Raw genomic sequence first — 18,224 nt, 5'->3', positions numbered from 1 at the left:
CCTGTCATCTGCTCAGGAAGAGTCTGGAGAATCCTTGGGAGGAAGACTTTGTGAAACCCCTAACCATATTCTTGAAGAACAAGGCTTGAAACAGTCCTCCTGAGGTTTCAGTCCACTCCTCATACAGTCCATTTCCTTCTTTCTGGCCCTCTTCATGCCTTGTCTTTGCCCTGCCCCAGCCCCATTGCTGACCTCTCTTCCTCCAGGCCCTGGCCTTTCCCATCCATCTCATCAAGCTCTCCTTGGAGAACGCCACCTCCTTCACTCCCTCCCATAATCTCTAGGCCCCCTAGAGCCCTCTAGACTCCACATCCAAGTTCCTTCTGCTCCTCTTCAACTGAACTCCCTCCCACTTCCCAGCCCCTGAGTCTGGGGCCTCTTACCTCCCTGTCTCCCTAGTCAGGCTCTCAGCTCCTCACAGGCAGCCCTGCTCCCTGGCTCACGCCCTTCTGACATACACCCTGCCCTCAAACATTAAAGTATCTCAGAGCCCATTTCTCATATTTCTGCACATTCTCCTTGGGCAACCACATCACTCTCTTGAACGTCACTCACCTCTCTGGATAATATCCTCCCTGGATAATGTTCTTGCACTGTGCTTCAGAGTCCTGATGACTCTCCTCTAGCCCTAATCACACTCCTCAGCTTCAGAGCCACATGCCCCAGTTCCTACAAAGCATCTCCCCATGGGAGCACTAGAGACTCTTCAAACTCAACAGACCTCCAAGCTTAACTCATTGTTTCCCAACCTCTCAACCCAATTCTCCACTCGTCTCTCCTATCAAGATCATCAACACAATTGCCCTAACCAGCATTATAGCAACACACAACAGTGTGAAATATCACAGTTAGACTGAGAATTCCAGAGACAAGAAGAACTTTTGAATTCCAGTCTCCAAATCTACAGATGGAGCCCTGGTGGCACAGTGGTTAAGTGTCCCACTGTTAACCAAAAGGTTTACAGCTCAAATCCACCAGCTGCTCCTTGGAAGCTCTGTGGGACAGTTCTACTCTGTCCTATAGGGTCACTGTGAGTTGGAATCGACCTGACGGCAATGGCTTAGGTGAGTTTAATCTACAGGTAAGGAGCCCCAGTGGTGCAACAGTTAAGTGCCCAGCTGCTAACCAAAGGTCAGCTGTTTGAACCCACCTGTGGCTCCACAGAAGAAAAGACCTGGAGATCAGGTCCTGTAAAGATTACAGCCTAGGAAATCCTATGCGGCAGTTCTACTATGTCCTATAGGGCCACTATGAGTCGGAATCGACTCGACGGCACACGACGAAGAGAAGTATCTCTCTAAGCCATCTCCTATCTCTCTCCCCACTGCTTCCACCCATGGCCCAACCACCACCATCTTGACTGGAGTCCTGCTCCTCTCTCCCTGCAATTGTCTTTCCTTAGAGCAGCCTAAGAGACCTTTATAAAACACAGACCTGACCTTTCAGTGGTTCTTAACTGCTCTCTGAGTAAAGTCCAGACTTTTAAACATAACTTCCTGATCCTACATATCTATGCCTTCTCTCACCACTCTCTGTTCCCCACAGTCCCCACCGTCCAAGATGTGATGAACACCTGTCCAATGAGGGGTTAGACCAGAGGCTCTCAAAGGGCCTTTTCAGTTCTGACCCTCTCAGGAAGTGACTCTGGGCTCTGCTTGGGGGTTTTAACACTCCTTTCTCAGGGACTTAAGTGTACTGTAAAAAGACTGCCATCCTTGGGAGGTCATTGAGTTGCCACCTGGGAGAGGCCAGGGGGGATCCATGCCTCTGGAGGAGACTTAATTTCCACCTACCAGCTCAAGGGTCCAGGCAAGACCGAAGGTGAACACTGCCCATCTGTTGGAGCTTCTGATTCTAAGTCCCTGAGCCCCACCTCCTCCATCACCATTGCCACCTCTCCATCAAGGAGAAGTGTGGCCTCAAAAAATTTTGGCCCCTGGTGCACTATCAGAGGAGTGTTAACCTGAAAACTAATATTAAAACTAGACCTAAAGGAAGAGTAGGAGTTCATTTATCCAATCAACAAATAATTATTGAGCACCTACTATGTACCAGGTACTTTTATAGGAGCTTGAGTTCTTTTTTTTTTTTTAGTTCATAAAAGTGAAGAAAATAGTCAAAGATGACTGTTGCCCATGAAGCTTATATTTTACAGCAAAAACTGAACCTAAATAAGGAGTTAACTGGAAGGGAGAGATGTGTTCCAGACAAAGAGAATAGCGTATGAAGCGGTAGAGTTTGAACCCAAACCATTCCACAAGAAAACTAATAGAACTAATAGAACAATTCAGCAGAGTAGCAGGATACCAGATCAACGTACAAAAATCAGTTGGACCCCTATATACCAAGAAAGAGAACTTCAAAAAGGAAATCAGGAAAACAAAATGTTTATAATAGCACCTAAAAAGATAAAATACTCTAGACATAAAAGACCTATACAAGGAAAACTACAAAACACTATTGCAAGAAACCAAAAGAGACTTACAGAAATGGAAAAACATACCATGTTCATGGACAGGAAGACTCAACACTGTGAAAATGCTCTACTCAAAGCAATCTAGAGGTATAATGCAATCCTGATCCAAATATCAACAGCATTCTTTAAAGAGATGGAAAAATTAATCACCAACTTTATATGGAAAGGAAAGAGGCCCCAGATGAGCAAAGCATTATTGAAGAAAAAGAACAAAATAGGAAACCTCACACTAACTCATCTCAGAGCCTACTATACATTATGGTAGTCAAAACAGCCTGGTACTAGTACAACAACAGACACATAGACCAATGGAACAGAATCAAGAACCCAGACATAAATTCATCCGCCTATGGCCAACTGATCTTTGACAAAGGACCAAAGTCCATTAAAAAAGAAAAAGACAGTCTCTTTAACAAATGATGCTGGCAAAACCAGATGTCCATCTTAAGAAAAAAATGAAACAGGACCCGCACCTCACACTATACACAAAAACTAGTTCAAAATGGATCAAAGACCTAAATATAAAACCTAAAACAATGAAGATTATGGGAGAAAAAATAAGGACAACACTAGGGACCCTAATACGTGGCATAAATAGAATAAAAACGGTAACTAACAATACACAAACACCAGAAGATAAACTAGATAACTGGGAGTTCCTAAAAATTAAACATTTATGATCATCAAAAGACTTCACCAAAAGAGTAAAAAGAGAACCTAAAACTGGGGAAAATTTTTTGGCTACTACATATCTGACAAGGATCTAATCTCTAAAATCTATAGAATGCTTCAAAACCTCCACAACAAAAAGACAAGTAAATGAAAAAAAGGGCAAAGGAAATGAACAGACACTTCACCAAAGAGGACATTCAGGACATTCAGGCAGCTAAGAGACACATGAGGAAATGCTCTCGATCATTAGCCATTAGAGAAATACAAATCAAAATTACAATGAGATACCATCTCACGCCGAGATTACTGACAGGAATCGAAAAAACAGAAAATAGCAAATGTTGGAGAGGTTACGTGGGGATTGGAACTCTCATGTACTGCTAGTGGGAGAGTAAAATGGTACAACCACTATGGAAAATGATACAGCACCTCCTTAAAAAGCTAGAAATACCATATGATCCAGCAATTCCACTAGGGATCTATCATAGAGAAATAAGAGCCATCACACAAATAGGCATATGCACACCCATGTTTACTGCAGCATTATTAACAATAGCAAAAAGATAAAAACAAACTAAGTGCCTGTCAACAGACAAATGGATAAACAAATTATGGTACTTATACACAACGGAATACTCATAGCAACCCTATAGGACACAGTAGAACTGCCTCATAGGGTTGCCAAGGAGCACCTGGTGGATTCAAACTGCCAACCTTTTGTTTAGCAGCTATAGCTCTCAACCACTAGGCCACCAGGGTTTCTAATGAAATACTATATAATGATAAAGAACAACGATAAACCTGAGAAACATCTCTCAACATGGATAAATCTGGAGGGCATTATGCTGAGTGAAATAAGTCAACCACAAAAGGACAAATACTGTATGAGGCCACTATTATAAAAACCTAGGAAAAGGTTTAAACACAGGAAAAAAAAAAAACTCTTTGATGGCTACAAGAGAGTGGAGATGAGAAGTCACTAACTAGATAGTAGACAAGGGATAACTTTGGTGAAGGGAATGACAACACACAATGTAGGGAAAATCTGCACAACTTGACCAAGGCAAAGTCATAGAAGCTTCCTAAGCACATCCAAACATCTTGAGGGACCACATTACAGGGACTGAGGACTCGGGACCATTGTCTCAGAGAACAACTAGGTCAATTGGCATAGCATAGTTCATAAAGAAAATTTTCTGCATCCTACTTTGGTGAGTATCATCTGGGATCCTAAAAGCTTGCGAGCAGCCATCTAAGATACACGTATTGGTCCCATCCAGTCCAGAGAATGAAGAAAACCAAAGACACAAGGAAAATATTAATGCAAAAGACTAATGGACCACATGAACCACAACTTCCATCAGCCTGAGTCCAGAAGAACTAGATAGGGCCTGGCTACCACCACTAACAGCTCTGACAGGGATCACAGTAGAGGGTCCTGAACAAAGAGAAAAATGTAGAACAAAATTCAAATTCACAAAAAATAGACCAGACTTACTGGTCTGACAGAGACTAGAGGAACCCTCAAGACTATGACCCCCGGACATCCTGGTAACTCAGAACTAAAGCCACTCCTGAAGTCCACCTTTCAGCCAAAGATTAGACAGACCTATATAAAACAAACGATAACACACATGAGGAATGTGCTTCTTAGTTCAGACAAGTATACAACACCAAATGGGCAATACCTGCTCAAAAGCAAAGACTAAAAGGTAGGAAGGGACAAGAAAACTGGATGAATGGACACAGGGAACCCAGGGCGGAAAGAGAAAGGGGGACAGTGCTGACACAATGTGGGGATTGCAGCCAATGTCACAAAACAATTTGTGTATAAATTTTTAAATGAGAAATTAATTTGCACTATAAACTTTCACTTAAAGCACAATAAAATTGAGAAAAAAAGAATTAACAGCAATAGCAACAACACAAAAAAGAGGTAGGGTTTGAGAAGGATCATGGAAACATCCAGGAGCTCTAAGGAGTTCAGTAAGGCTGAGGGGAGACTGAGGGCCTGCTCTTCAGAGCCTTCTAAAAGCTTGAAATGAACTCTTTTCTATACTCTCCTCTATTGTCCCTTCCTACCCTAACCCCAACTCCACCTCATAAAACTTTCTTCATCCAAGGCCATTCTCATTCACATTCCCTTCAAGGAGGTTTTCCCATCATCTTACAGAGGTAGATGGTATGGGCCAATTAACGAGGCCTTCCACCCTTCACAGATACCCAACTGCCTCCTCCCTCGAAGACCATTCCCAAAGGTGGCCCTGTCCCTGGGAGTTTCCTACCGGCTTTTGACAAATATGAGCTATCTGGACATCAGGTCCCTTTGGGCTGGCAAGCCAGAGATAAAGCCAGGTGTGGTAGTGGCAATACTCAGATAATGGTCCCTCAGTATCTGCCTTGCTCTTCACACTGGCCAAAGTCCTTGCTCATTCAGTGACCTGGTGGTATCAGCCCAATACATGGGTAAACTAACTGAGGTTCAGAAAGGTGAAGTGGCTTGACCACACACTCTTCGTAACAAAGCCAGGATAAGAACCTAAGACTCCAGACTTCCAGACCCTAGTCTTCCATCCAACACTGCCTCCTGCTATGCAGAGACTGGGAATACTGTGCTGTTATGGTGTGGTTATTATAAGAATAGATACCAATTTTTGGTATCTACTGTGTGCCATACTATAAACATTTATTCATGTTGTCTCATTTAACCCTTCTGTAGTAGTCCAGAGGATGGCCTCCAACAATTTCTCCACTCTCTTTGTATGTCACTCCTTACATCAATAGGTAGAATCTATCTTCCCACCCTTTGAATCTGGTCTGGCCTTGTGACTGCTTTGACCAATAGAGGTAGAAGTGACCTTCTGGGGCTGCTGCACCCAGGCCTCAAGAGGATTGACAGCATATGGAGAAGAACAGAGGCCCCAGGCCATCAGCCCCCGCTGAGCCCCCAACAGGTAGCCAATACCAAATACTAATACGAATAAAGTCATTTTGGACCTTCCAGTTATCCCAGAGCCCTAGACAATAATATGAAGCAAAAGAATCTCTCAGTCAATCCACCCAGTCATGAAAAGTAATATTGTTGTTTCAAACCACTAAGTTTTGGGATACACTTTATGTAGCAATAGATCATTGGAAGAGAAATTGGTACCTAGAAGTGAGATGCTGCTGTAACAAAACCTAAACCAAAACATTGGCTTTGGGACCAGGCATCAAGCACAGGTCTGAATGTCCTCAGAGAATCAATTAGTGAAAACGGGACAACAAGGACATCATATTAGATGCTGGAGAAAAGACAACCCACATTACGTCATGGTGGAAAGTTTGGCAATACTGTTGTCTCTAGCAACATCAAAAATCGAAAGGGCATCTAATGAACATGTGTATCTGGCTAAGGAGATTTCCAGGCAGAATACTGCATATGCCAACTGGTTTTTTCTAGCCACCTGTGATAAAATACAAGAGAGAAATGGACTACAATTTAGAGGAACTATAGAGGCCCAAGGTCTCCAGACAATGCCAACAGTTTATGTTCAACTACTAAACCAAAGGCTGGTGCTTCAAACCCACCCAGTGGTACCACGAAAGAAAGACCTGGCTATGTGCTGTTGTTACGTCACAGCCAAGCAAACACTGTGGAACAGTTCTACTCTGTAACACATGGGGTCTCCGTGAGTCGAAATCAACACAATGGCAATGGGTTTGGTTTTGATTACAGAGGGCCAAAGACCGAGCTTTTCAGTCAACGAAATCAAAGTGAGAAATGGCTTCAGGGCAAAGGTTAAATTCAGAATGCTGCTGCTAAGTCATGCCAGATCAAGAGTGTATATAAGACCCTTTGTTAAGATCTTAGAAAGATTTAATTTAGAGTCTCATAGACTCACTCAGCTGACAAAGAGTCTTCTAGGGAAAAGACAGGCTTCTTAGACCCTGTCAGCCAAACTATAGGGTCTCTAAGAATATTAAGGATGTTATCCCACAGCATCATAACTCTAAGCCCAAGATTGAGAGAGGCCTGTCTCAATGAGATTTGTGGGTAGGACTTCTGACTAATAAAGTCTACTATAATTTGATGTCAGAAACTCACAGAAATTTTGAAGGAATTATAGCAGCTCTAACTAAAAGGGACAGAGATAGTTCAAACAGAAAACAGACTTCTGAGCCTCAACCTCCTACAGACAGAAAGCGTGCTAAGAAAGCTACTCCACTCAGCTGCAAGCATGGGCCATTCCTCATGAAAGAAGAAGGATGACCCAGAAGGTAGAGCCAAGATTTCAAAAGGTGGAGCCACAGGCCAAGGAGAACTACTTCCAGAAAATGAAATTGTTCCCTAATCAAATGTAATCCCTGCCCGTAGAACAGGAGGAGTTGGCAATGTATGTCTGGCTTTATTTAGAATAGTTATAAATCAGCGATTGCTAAGTGTCTTCAATTTTCCCTCCTTCTAAATAGAACTGCCTATTGTAGTTATTCTATCCCTTCCTCACCATTGCATGATCGGTGCTGGGGGGACAGAAAATTGGCTTTCTAATTCAAAGGTTTTCATATTGAGATAAATCATAATGGAGGAGTTGCACCAAAAAAGCTTCACCTGCACCTGGATCTGATCTAAATGGCAAGATCCCGAACTTCAAGCTGACACCACCACAATAGGATAAAACTTTGGGAGATCTTGGGAGGGGGTAGGCACATGTGGGAGGGATATGAATTATTGTTGTCTGAGAGAGAACAATGGAAGCTAGTCTCCGAAAGTGGCCGCCAGCAGTTCCTTCCCTTTCTGTACATGTAAGCCACTCCTCCCATCAAGGGGTGGAGCCTATTTCCCCTACCCTTGAATCTGCGCTAGCCTTGTGCCTGCTTAAAAAAAATGCTTAGACCAACAGAATTCAGTGGAAGTGACCTTCTGGGACTTATGAGATCAGACCTAAAAAAGTACTGGCAGCTTCTGCTTCTTTTTTCCTTCCTCTTGGACCCCAGTCACCAGGCTGTGAGAAAACTCAAGTAGCCACATGATAAAGGCCTGTATGGAAAAAAACCAAGGTCTCTGTATACCAGTTATCAAAGTATTGCTTCTCAGCTCCAAAATTATCCTTCATTGCCTGCTCAGTGAAAGTGGAGGTGGGCCCATTAAATATTTTTCATTTGTCTACTGGCACGATGTTAAGCCTTGTCAGTAGAGAGCACTGTTTCTTCCTGGTTACAGTGTGCTCCTCTTGGCAGGCTGCTACAGCACCAACAGATTCTCCAGCACTCAGCTCCTGCAAGGCAGACAGCTCCTACAATGCCCAGCTCCTACAGATCAAGCAGAGCCCAGTGGTCAGCACCATTCTGTGGCCAGCCACCTAACCCAGTACTTTTCTCAGGTGGCTTTGGGATGGAGGCATCTCTCCTTGAACAGCTTTCCCTATCAGCCTAGAAAGTAGATTCCTGATAAGTTCTAGAGGATGAGTTTCTAGTAAGTTCTGCCAGTACAGCACCATAGTGACTTGTCTACCATGAGCCATGAGTTTTCTGGATCTCAGCCAAAGGGGGGGTCCTCTTCCTTGGGTCGTCTATCTCAGGGCTAGGGGTAGGAGCTGCTCCTTATAGCTGCAGCACCTATATTATTCAGAGCTTATGTTTTTTATCAACCAATTCCTCATTACTCCAATTCCCTGTCACAGTTAATAATTCTTTATATTAAACTTCTGCTCAAATTGCTGTCATCTGATTGGACCCTGACTGATACACCCTGGCCAACCATCCCAGCTGAGTCCCAAATCCAGTACTATATCCAGCCATGTGAGTAAAGCCATTTCCGAACTTCCAGCCATCCTAGCACCTAAACAACATCATTTAAAGAAGAACTTCCCTGTCAACTGACAAAATCATGAGAAAAAATAACTTATTGGTTTAAGCTTCTACCTTTCAAAATGGTTTGTTATGCAACAATGCATATCTGAATACCTCCCTACCATCCAGCAGTGTAGCACTCTTCCATTTTACAAATGAGGAAGCCAAAGTTCAGCAAGAATTAGTAACTTGCCCACAATTACAGAACTAGGAAATGGCTAAACCAGCATTCATCCATGGGGCTGCATTAACAAAACCCTTTCAAACACATTGTCTCACTTAGAGATCTGGGAGGGACCTTACGAATACTGTCCAACTTCCCTCATTCTACAGCCAAGGACACTGAAGCTCAGAGGGTGGAAGTTACTTGCCCATGGTCACACATTTGTTAAATGGCAGATACAAGACAGGACTCTGAACTAGAAACCCAATCCTCCTGACACTCATCCCAATGCTCTTCCTCTCCCCACTCTGCCTTTCTCACATGCCTGTCTTTCATTCTTACCTCCACACCTTTCCTCATGCAGTTTCCCCCTCCGGGAATGCCTATCAGAGGCAAAATCGCCCCGCTGAGAACCCCTAGAAGACATTTGGCAACATCTAAAGACGTCCTTGGTTGTCACAACTGGGGGGTGGTGCTACTGGTATCTAGTGGGTAGAGGCCAAGAATGTCTCTAAACATCCTGCAAGGCACAGGACAGTCCTGCAACAAACAAACTATTCTTCCCAAAATGTCAATAGTGCTGAAGTTAGGAAACCTTGGTCTAGGTTAGTCCTTGACCCCCACAAGATTCCCTGCCTCCGGGAGCCTTCCGTTGTTTACGCCAAGGCTTGTGTTGCTCAAGGCCACATGGGCAGCATCTACTGCAGTCATTTTCACCTACTGAAAAATAACTAGGGAGATGGAGAGGTCCTGAGGAAATCGCTGGCAGGGACTACCTATCACAGGGAAGCACTGGCATTTCCAAGACTCTGAGGCACCAGGTTTGATTAGCTACAATTAGTTTATTGGAAACACAGAGTGAAACAAAGGCAAACATGCAGTTGAGTCATTGGCTTTCTAGAAGCTTCTGCAGACAGCCCTGGAAGGGTGGGGGCACTCTCCTTTCTCACAGATCATGTCCCCCACAGAGTTACAGAAAAACCACCATCGATGTTCCCCATCTCCATTCCACAGGCAGAAGCATGCTGGCAGATTTCAGGAGGAGCAGACAGGGAGATTTGGGGGGGGGCCCGCCCTCTTCCCCCAAGCTTGAGCGAAGGTATCAGGCAGGAGCAAATAACAGAAGATGGAAGAAAAACAGAGTCATCAACACAACAAATTGACTACTGGGAAAGGCTACAGAAAGAGGCCCAGCCTCCCCAGGACAGAGGGGAGCAGATAGACAGGGTATGAGAAAGTACACATCTGGCGACTGGTTCTTGGGAGGCTGGCAGGGCTTGTGGCAGCGGGAGGTGCATTCCAGTTGCATGAGGTCCTGGCTGGGTGGAGGGTGACAGTGACGCCCGCTCGCTGAGGCTGCAGCCTCCTAGCATCTCTTACAGCTAACACGGCAGGCACTGGCCCCAGAGGAGGGGGCACAGGCATTGGTGGTGCTCACCACCACGTTGCTGTTGCTGGGGGCACTGGAGACGCCTTGGATGACAACAGGGGCAGTACTGGAGGTGTAGAGATCGCCACAGACGATGCCACCACCGCGGGAACTGCTGACGCCTGAATGGGGGAGAACAGGCAGCGGCATGCATCAGGCACATCCCAGCCAGGCGGCACTGCGACAAGTGAAAATGCCCTCCCAGACCACCCCCACTGGAGATGGGGGAGGGCTCGGACTACTTACAGACATTCACAGCGCCAACACCCTCACACAGCCTGTTGGGAAAAGAAAAAGGAGGGGTCAGTACTGGGGAAAAGTCCCTGGACCACGAGGTTGAGGTGGAAGGTGAGAACCAAAGCTGTCCTTCCCGGCACTAGCTGAGGGGAAGGGGCAATCACCTGACTAATTCAGAAGCCAAGGTAGCTCCTGGTCACCACGTGGGTTCTGTGCACTCCAACCCCTTATTAGCTATGCTATCTCCAGCCAGGATGTTAACCTGTCCCAGCTTAGGTTTCCTCATCATGCAATTCTACTTAGGAGAATTAAATCAAAGAATGCATGTAAAGTGCTTAGTGCCTGGCACACAGAGAGCACTTGGGAAATGTGAGCTGCTACTGCTTCTATATTGGTGCTCACTGAACTGTACATGCATATGAGGGGCACCAGGCTGAACTCCCCAAATCTGGTCTGATTGGTATCAGTAGAACGTAGGCTTCAGAGGGCCAGAGGTTTGGTCTGTTCTTTGCCACACTGCAGAACCAGCGGTGCCTAAAACAGTGCGGGCTCAGTAAATGACTGATGCGTGATGAATGGGATTTCAAAACTGAAACAGGCTCAAAGGCTGTCTACACCAATTCCTCCATTTGACAGATGGGGAAACGGAGTCCCACAAAGAGGAGAAAACCAATGAGAGAGGCAGGGCTATAACAAAGTTCACTTAACTCCAGCCCAGCCCACGTGTCCTTCCCACACAACACTGTCTCCCTAAGGGAAACGATCTTGGGTCCCCCTGAGATCACAGTGCAAAGGGATATCAGCAGCAGATAAGAGAAAAATCCGGAGCCCACCATCTAACCACCCCATGCCCAGGTTTCCTGCTGGCTTCACTCCAAGGACTCTGTGTGATGGAGAGCTGAGCCCATCAGCTTCCAGTGTTACCTCCAAGTGTTTCTCCAACTTTCAAATTCAGCTTGAAAGACTCCTCCCAGAATTCTTTGCTAATAATACCCAGTGTCTCTGAGTTCTCTGATGCATTTACTTGAGTGTGTTGGGTGTCCCCATCTCTCCAGCACACAGGATGCCCCCTGGATACTCCCATATATACCCATGTCAAGGGACAAGATCCCTGCTGTTTAATCTCAGTCCCACTTGCTGCAGTAGGAGACCACTTAAGGGGAATCATTAGAATAGATAAGGGTGAGCTGATGAAATCCCCTAACTGAAGCCATCATTATGGGATAAATCTGAACTCCTAGAGGGCTGAGGCCTAGAAGAGTTGTGAGAGGAGAACTGAGGAAGCCAGAGGTAAGGAAGTTCTGCCCAGAGAAGGTGGCTCCAAGCCTAGAGTGGAGCTTCTCAGGGACAGGGATGACTTCAGCCTGACTCCTGACTCCAAGAGATAGATTTGTGGTTTGCAAAAGACTCCAAGCCAAAATCCAGTCTGTGAGACTCAGATGGGAATAGAAACAGTACTCAAAGACTTACTGAAATTATCTGTCCAGTTGCAGGAGAGGGAGGATTGGAAACAAAAGTTGAGTGGTGCCAGAATGTGAGGGCCAGGGCACACTGAGAACCCAGGCAAGGTTGGGAAAGAAAACTGGCTAGGTACCCACCTCTGCTCCTCGCCCTCCAGCAGGCGCCTGTAGGTGGCGATCTCAATGTCCAGGCCCAGCTTGGAGTTCATCACCTCCTGGTACTCCTTCAGCAGGCAGGCCATGTCCTGCTTGGCCTTCTGCAGGGCCTCCTCCAGCCCAACCAGCTTACAGCGGGCATCGTTGAGGGCCGCCTCGCCCTGCTGCTCAGCTTGGGTCACTGCAGCCTCCAGCTTGGAATTCTGGGGGCCCAGAAGAGAACAAGATGGGTTATGGTCCCTGGGTCTTTGGCCATTTCCTGGATTTGTCGGTTTTTCCCACGCAGCCAGGGACAAACAACCCAGGAACAGGGCCTTCTCTCCTTTATCCCTTGGGTCTCCCTGAGTGACCACTACTAGGGACTCTAGTCATGTAAACAGCATGGAGAATGAATGGGGAGATGCAGATTGTGCACACACTGGCGGGGTGACCGTGGGGAGGCCCCAGCCTCTCTGGTCTTGGGCATGGGCTGACCCATACCTGGGACTTGGCATTCTCAATCTCAGCCGTCAGTCTCTGGATCACACGGTTCAGCTCATTGATCTCCTCCCTGGTGCGGCGCAGGCTCTCCCCGTGCCTGGCCACCGTGGCCTTTATCTCCTCACACTGTGGGAAAGCAGGGATGCTCATCAGGATACCAGGAATGATTGCGCGGGTTATACAGTGCTCAGTCTGCTTAACCACACACCGCAGTCCTGCCTGTGCCACCCCAATGAAGGCTGTCTGCCCCACCCTTACACATCTCTGGAGAGGGACCCTCTACAAGTGTCTCAGGCTTCAGGATCCCCAAACTAAAGAAGACTTTTCCAGCACATACTTGGATCTCTCCCACTGCCATGTGAGGAGGCAGGTGTCCCTGTGTCACTCACCTTGCTGCGGTACCAGGACTCAGCCTCAGCCCGGCTGCGGCTGGCAATGTCATCGTACTGAGCCTTGATCTCGGCGATGATGCTGTTCAAGTTCAGATCCCTGCTGTTGTCCATCTTGACAATGACTGAAGTATCAGAGATTTGGGCAGAGAGGACCTGGAATTCCTATGAGAGGTAGAGGATGGTAGAAGCTTGTTTAAACCACAGCCGTATCCACTACGGCCTGTACCTAATCTTTGCAGCCCCTCCTGGTCCCCAGGCCATGCCCCTTCAGACAGCACCCCCCTGCCCAAATCCCTGTCGTCCCCATCAAGCCCTGTCTTCTAAGGCCTCCTGCTGGGTTTCTGTCTGGGCCACATTCCCTCACCTCCTCATACAGTCGCCGCTGGAAGTCAATCTCCTGGGTCAAAGACTCTGCATTGGCTTCCAGGTCTGACTTGCGAATGTAGGCACTGTCCACGTCCTGAAAGAGTGAGGAGTGTTTGAGTTCAAAGGACCCCTGGTGATCATGCCCCCAAACTCCTTTCTCCTCTAACCCACTATATGGAGGCCAGGGGAAAAGAATTCCCTGATTCCTGTTTCCATCCCACCTCTTTACCTTCTGATCAACTTCTTCCCCTTCCCAGAACAAACCTCTTTTGCCTTAAAGATGGCTCATAAGCCTTTCATCCCTCCTACCTGAGACATCTTGACCTCCCATCACTCCTTTTCACCCTTTCCTGTTCCAAGAAGGAGGAGCCTTGTGGTGCAGTGGTTAAAGCACTCCACTACTAACCAAAAATTTGGCAGTTCAAGCCCACCAACCACTCCTCGGGAGAAAGATGTGGCAGTCTGCTTCCGTAAAGATTTACAGCCTTGGGAACCCTACCGGGGCAGTTCTACTCTATCCTATAGGGTCACTAGGGGTCAGAATCAACTTGACGGCAGTGGGTTTTGTTTTGTTTGGGTTCCAGGAAGCCTGACCAAAGTAAATACCCCAGATCTGCCACTTTGACCCCTTCCCTCTCCCCCCAGCAGTCCTCCAAGACTCCACTTGGCCACTCCTGGTTCTGCTCCATTCTCCCTCATGCCCTGGGACTGTGCCCCTTCCTCTTGGTCAGACTTCCCAGAACACTAGACAGGATATTGTTCCTCAACAGAGATACGGGACCAGCCATACTTCCATGGGACTCCAGCCAGAGATCACAACCTCTGAAGCAGAGCAGGGCATTGGAGGTCAACCCGGCCACCCCCTGTGCCCCAGGATAGGGTGCTAGGGTATATTTCAAGGATATTGCCCTTTGTCGAAGCCCTGGATGCACCATTCAATGAGCCGACTCTCTGAGAATTTCCCATCCTAATTTACAAATGTCATTGTACCCCATTTTGAGGTCTCCCCCAAAATAGGTTGTCATTATGAGATCCCTCGTGTCTGTGCTTCCCACTCCCATGTTACTCACCTGCTTCAGAGCCACAAACTCATTCTCAGCTGTAGCTCTCAGGGAAACTTCCTCCTCATACCTGCGACAGATAAGAAAGCAGAGAGGCGAGGTCATGGAGGGCAGGTCTCCACGGAATCCCCTGTACTTCGTACCAGTGATGGAGGCAACACTAGGATCCACCCAATGCAGCTGGGCCCCTGGCGGCCCTGGTAAGTCCTTTCTGGTTGGATTTGATATGTTCTGTGATTTTCTCTCCAGTTTGAATGAGGGAATGCAGGTAGCTAATCTTTTGAGAACTCCATCCTATTCCCAAGGCTGCCCGAGTCCCCTCAGGAGGCACATAAAGACTCAGCTCCCAGCCGCATGTCTCTCAGACAGTGCAGCCCAGCCTTCCCTGACCAGGGTGTCAGTCCTAGCTCAGGCACAGGGGCCTCTAGGGCAAAGGGACCCTCAAAACTCAGCACCCAAGGTGGTGGGGCACACAAAGTTCTGGCACCTGTCATTCTCGAGTGACCCTGGGGCTCATAGCTGATCCAGGTGCTACAGGTGTAGAGAGCCTGAAGAGGCAGGACAAGAAGGCCCCTGAGGCTATGGAAGCCTCCTCCCCCAAGTTTCAGAGGGGAAAGCTGCTGAAGTGTTTTAGCTTATAGAAGAGAAGGCTGAAGTAATACAGAGAAATCTCTAGGGCAATCACAGCCCTACTGTTAGGCAGGCATCTGGGCAAGAATTCCACAAAAGAAAAGGCCCTGTACCACAGTCAACCTGGCTGGTGTGACAACTCACCCCCCTTGGAAATTCTTATTATTGTTTAATCCAAATATGTCCTGCTTTAACCTCAGCTCATTTCCTATGCCCAAGCCCTACTCCCTGCTGCACTCACCTCTTCTTGTAGCCCTCCAGCACCTCCTGCACGTGGTTGAGCTCAGAGGCCAGTCTCCCACTGTCGGCCTCCACGCACTCGGCCTCCCGCCTCAGTGTCTCGATGTAGCCATTGAACAGAGGCTCCAGGTTGCTCTCACAGCATCTGCGGTTCTGGTAGAGCTGCCACTTGGTCTCCAGCAGCTTGTTCTGCTGCTCCAGGAAGCGCACCTGCCATGGGTTGGAAGGAGGAGTCAGATGACTTCTGGTGCCCTAAAGCCAACTTTGGGATTGGTCGTGCTAAGGTAAATTCTTCCCAAACCTGGAGCTCAGAAGTGATTAGGCAGAGATAGACAGTGGGAGAAAAGGCAGCTTCTGGATTTCCTGATCATGATCTATGTCTGGATTTTCCAACTTAGCAAAGGGCTGGGGAACATCAGTTCCTGTTCTCAGGTGAGCTAAACTATCCCCGCCTGATGAGTCCAAGTGACAGGAAGCAGGCCAGGAACCAGAAGAAGAGCTCTGCTCCTTCACCCTGCAACAAGGCACTCTCACAGACAAAGCACCCAGGCTCAGATCACAGAATGGGTTTCTAGGGGGTGAGTACCAGGGAGAAGATGTTACAGGCCATCTAGAGGAGAGCTAAGCTACCCTGGCCTCTCCCCGTTCCATCTGACAGCCAGTCCACCCCACCCCCCAGAGAGAGCACAGTACTCAGCCTCGGGCTGCTGAAACTTCTCTGGTTTCCAAAGCAGTAGTCTCATTCCTCCTCCAACTGAACTCTGGCTTGTGCCCCAGAGCACCCTGGTCACGCTTTTACTACACAAGCTCTGCATATCTGAGCTCTCAGCTGTGTCTTTCTGGGTCTTGTGGAAGTGCCCTTTGGGGACTGTCTGACTGTCTATCTTTCCCATCAGAGTGGGAGTGCCCACAATCAGAGATCTTTCTGACTCTGTCTCACCCATCAGTGCACAGCTTGAGCCCTGCACATGGGTGAGGGTTCAGGAAGAGTGTGAGCAAGGGCACCCACCTTGTCAATGAAGGCAGCAAACCTGCTGTTGAGGTTCTTGATCTGCTCCTTCTCCTCCTGCTTCACGGACTGGGCGTTGGGGTCGATCTCCAGGTTGAGGGGCGTGAGCAGGCTCTCATTGACGGACACGGTAGTGATGCAGGGGGCACTGAGCCCGGCCACACCGCCAGAGCGGTAGCCGAAGCTGCGGCCGTAGGAGCCGGCGCGGAAGCCCCCGCTGACGCTGCGGCTGCCGAAGCCCCCAGTGAGGCCGCGGTAGCAGGAGACGCCGCGGTAGGGGGCGGCGGTGATGCAGCAGCGGCCGGCCCGGGGCGCGCAGGCAGAGGCGCAGCTGAAGGCGCGGCCACAATAAGATCCACAAGTCATGGTTCTTCTTTCGGGGACGGGAGGCTCTGAGGAGGGAGAAGTGCTAATGGAGGGTGCAGTGGAGGCGTCAGGTGTTTCCTCCTTGGACCTCTGTGGGCCTTTTATATATGTGGGGAGCCGGACTGCGCAGCGACCACGGGGTCAGGAGCAATTAGTCGTCTTTATGGGCTTGGGTTGCTTAACTGCTGTCGCTCATCCCTTAATGTACTTAATTGAGGCCAGATGTAGCCAGGTGTTTATGGCCCTTCTCCCTAAACTGCACAATTTTCTTCTTCAAAGGACCACCTCATCACCCTCCTCCCCCACCTCAATCTCCCCAGTAATGATGGAGAAACTGAGGGCTTGGGGACTGAATGGGGAGTGACTCAGGTTGGACCGGGGGTAGGAGAAGGCGCGGGGCCCCTGTTCCTCCAGCTGCGCCCAGTTTGATGAGATCACCGCCGCTGTCCATGGTGCTGATTGGACTGGGCCAGGAACGCTGGCGAGCGTAGAGATCTACAGAAGACGATGCCAAACTTGGGGTGTGCTTGGTGGTTTCCCTGACCCTAAGGTACTCTTTATGCACCCAAAATCGCCACACTTACGCTACCTCTAACTTAATCATTCATACACAGACCCAACACACCCACTCCGGCTCCCAAATCACTTACACTCAGTCTATTCCCTCTCTCTCTCTCTCCCTCTCTCTCTCTTTCTCTCTGTCCCTCCTCTCTCCCTCTTTCTTTCTCCCCCCTCCCCTTCTCTTCCCCTTTCTCGCTCCCCTCCTTTCTCCCCTCTCTCCCCCACTTCCCCTCTCTCTCCGCCTCTCTCTCACCATGCTTTTACATGCAGGTCTTCCTACACACAATTTCTCAAAACTCTCACACATGTACACACTCATCCACCTCATTTGCGCACACACCAGTCCATAGGCCAGTTCGTTAGGACCAATGTGGTCAGCTTGTGCTAACAGGAGGCATTTCCTCCTTCAGAGTGTCCATGAGGCCTAGGAGGGCATATTCTGGCTCTCTGGCCACAAGAAAGCTAAACCATGCCCAACAAGGCCCCAAACAAGGATTTCATGTCTGGATTTCACCTCAGTACACTGTCTCCTCTAGGGTCCATAAGGCCCAGGGTGGGCACCACTATTATGGGACTGTACAGCATTGCGCTCAGAATATGAAAGCCAGATAGAGCAGTATTAGGAGAGCGTCCAGTCCCTTGCAATCACCTCCTGAGTCCCTGCTGCTTTCCATGCTATGCACACCTTGCAACT

The 18,224-nt window shown here is 48.1% G+C and overlaps 1 protein-coding gene across 1 annotated transcript; it reads right to left on the bottom strand.

Moving 5' to 3' along the window:
- Positions 1-10,509: 10,509 nt before the first annotated feature.
- Positions 10,510-16,969, bottom strand: LOC126075456 (keratin, type II cuticular Hb6). Its single transcript, XM_049883211.1, has 9 exons — positions 16,604-16,969; positions 15,596-15,804; positions 14,734-14,794; positions 13,662-13,757; positions 13,295-13,459; positions 12,906-13,031; positions 12,408-12,628; positions 10,819-10,850; positions 10,510-10,694 (listed from the first exon to the last, which is right to left on the bottom strand). The coding sequence occupies exons 1-9, from the start codon at positions 16,967-16,969 to the stop codon at positions 10,510-10,512; spliced, it is 1,461 nt and encodes a 486-aa protein (XP_049739168.1).
- Between the last annotated feature and the right edge of the window lie 1,255 nt (positions 16,970-18,224).

Source organism: Elephas maximus, chromosome 4 (assembly GCF_024166365.1).
Source record: "Elephas maximus indicus isolate mEleMax1 chromosome 4, mEleMax1 primary haplotype, whole genome shotgun sequence".
NCBI classification, from domain to species: domain Eukaryota; kingdom Metazoa; phylum Chordata; class Mammalia; order Proboscidea; family Elephantidae; genus Elephas; species Elephas maximus.
The sequence above is the reverse complement of the archived record's forward strand: the minus strand, read 5'-3'. Positions and strand labels throughout refer to the sequence as shown.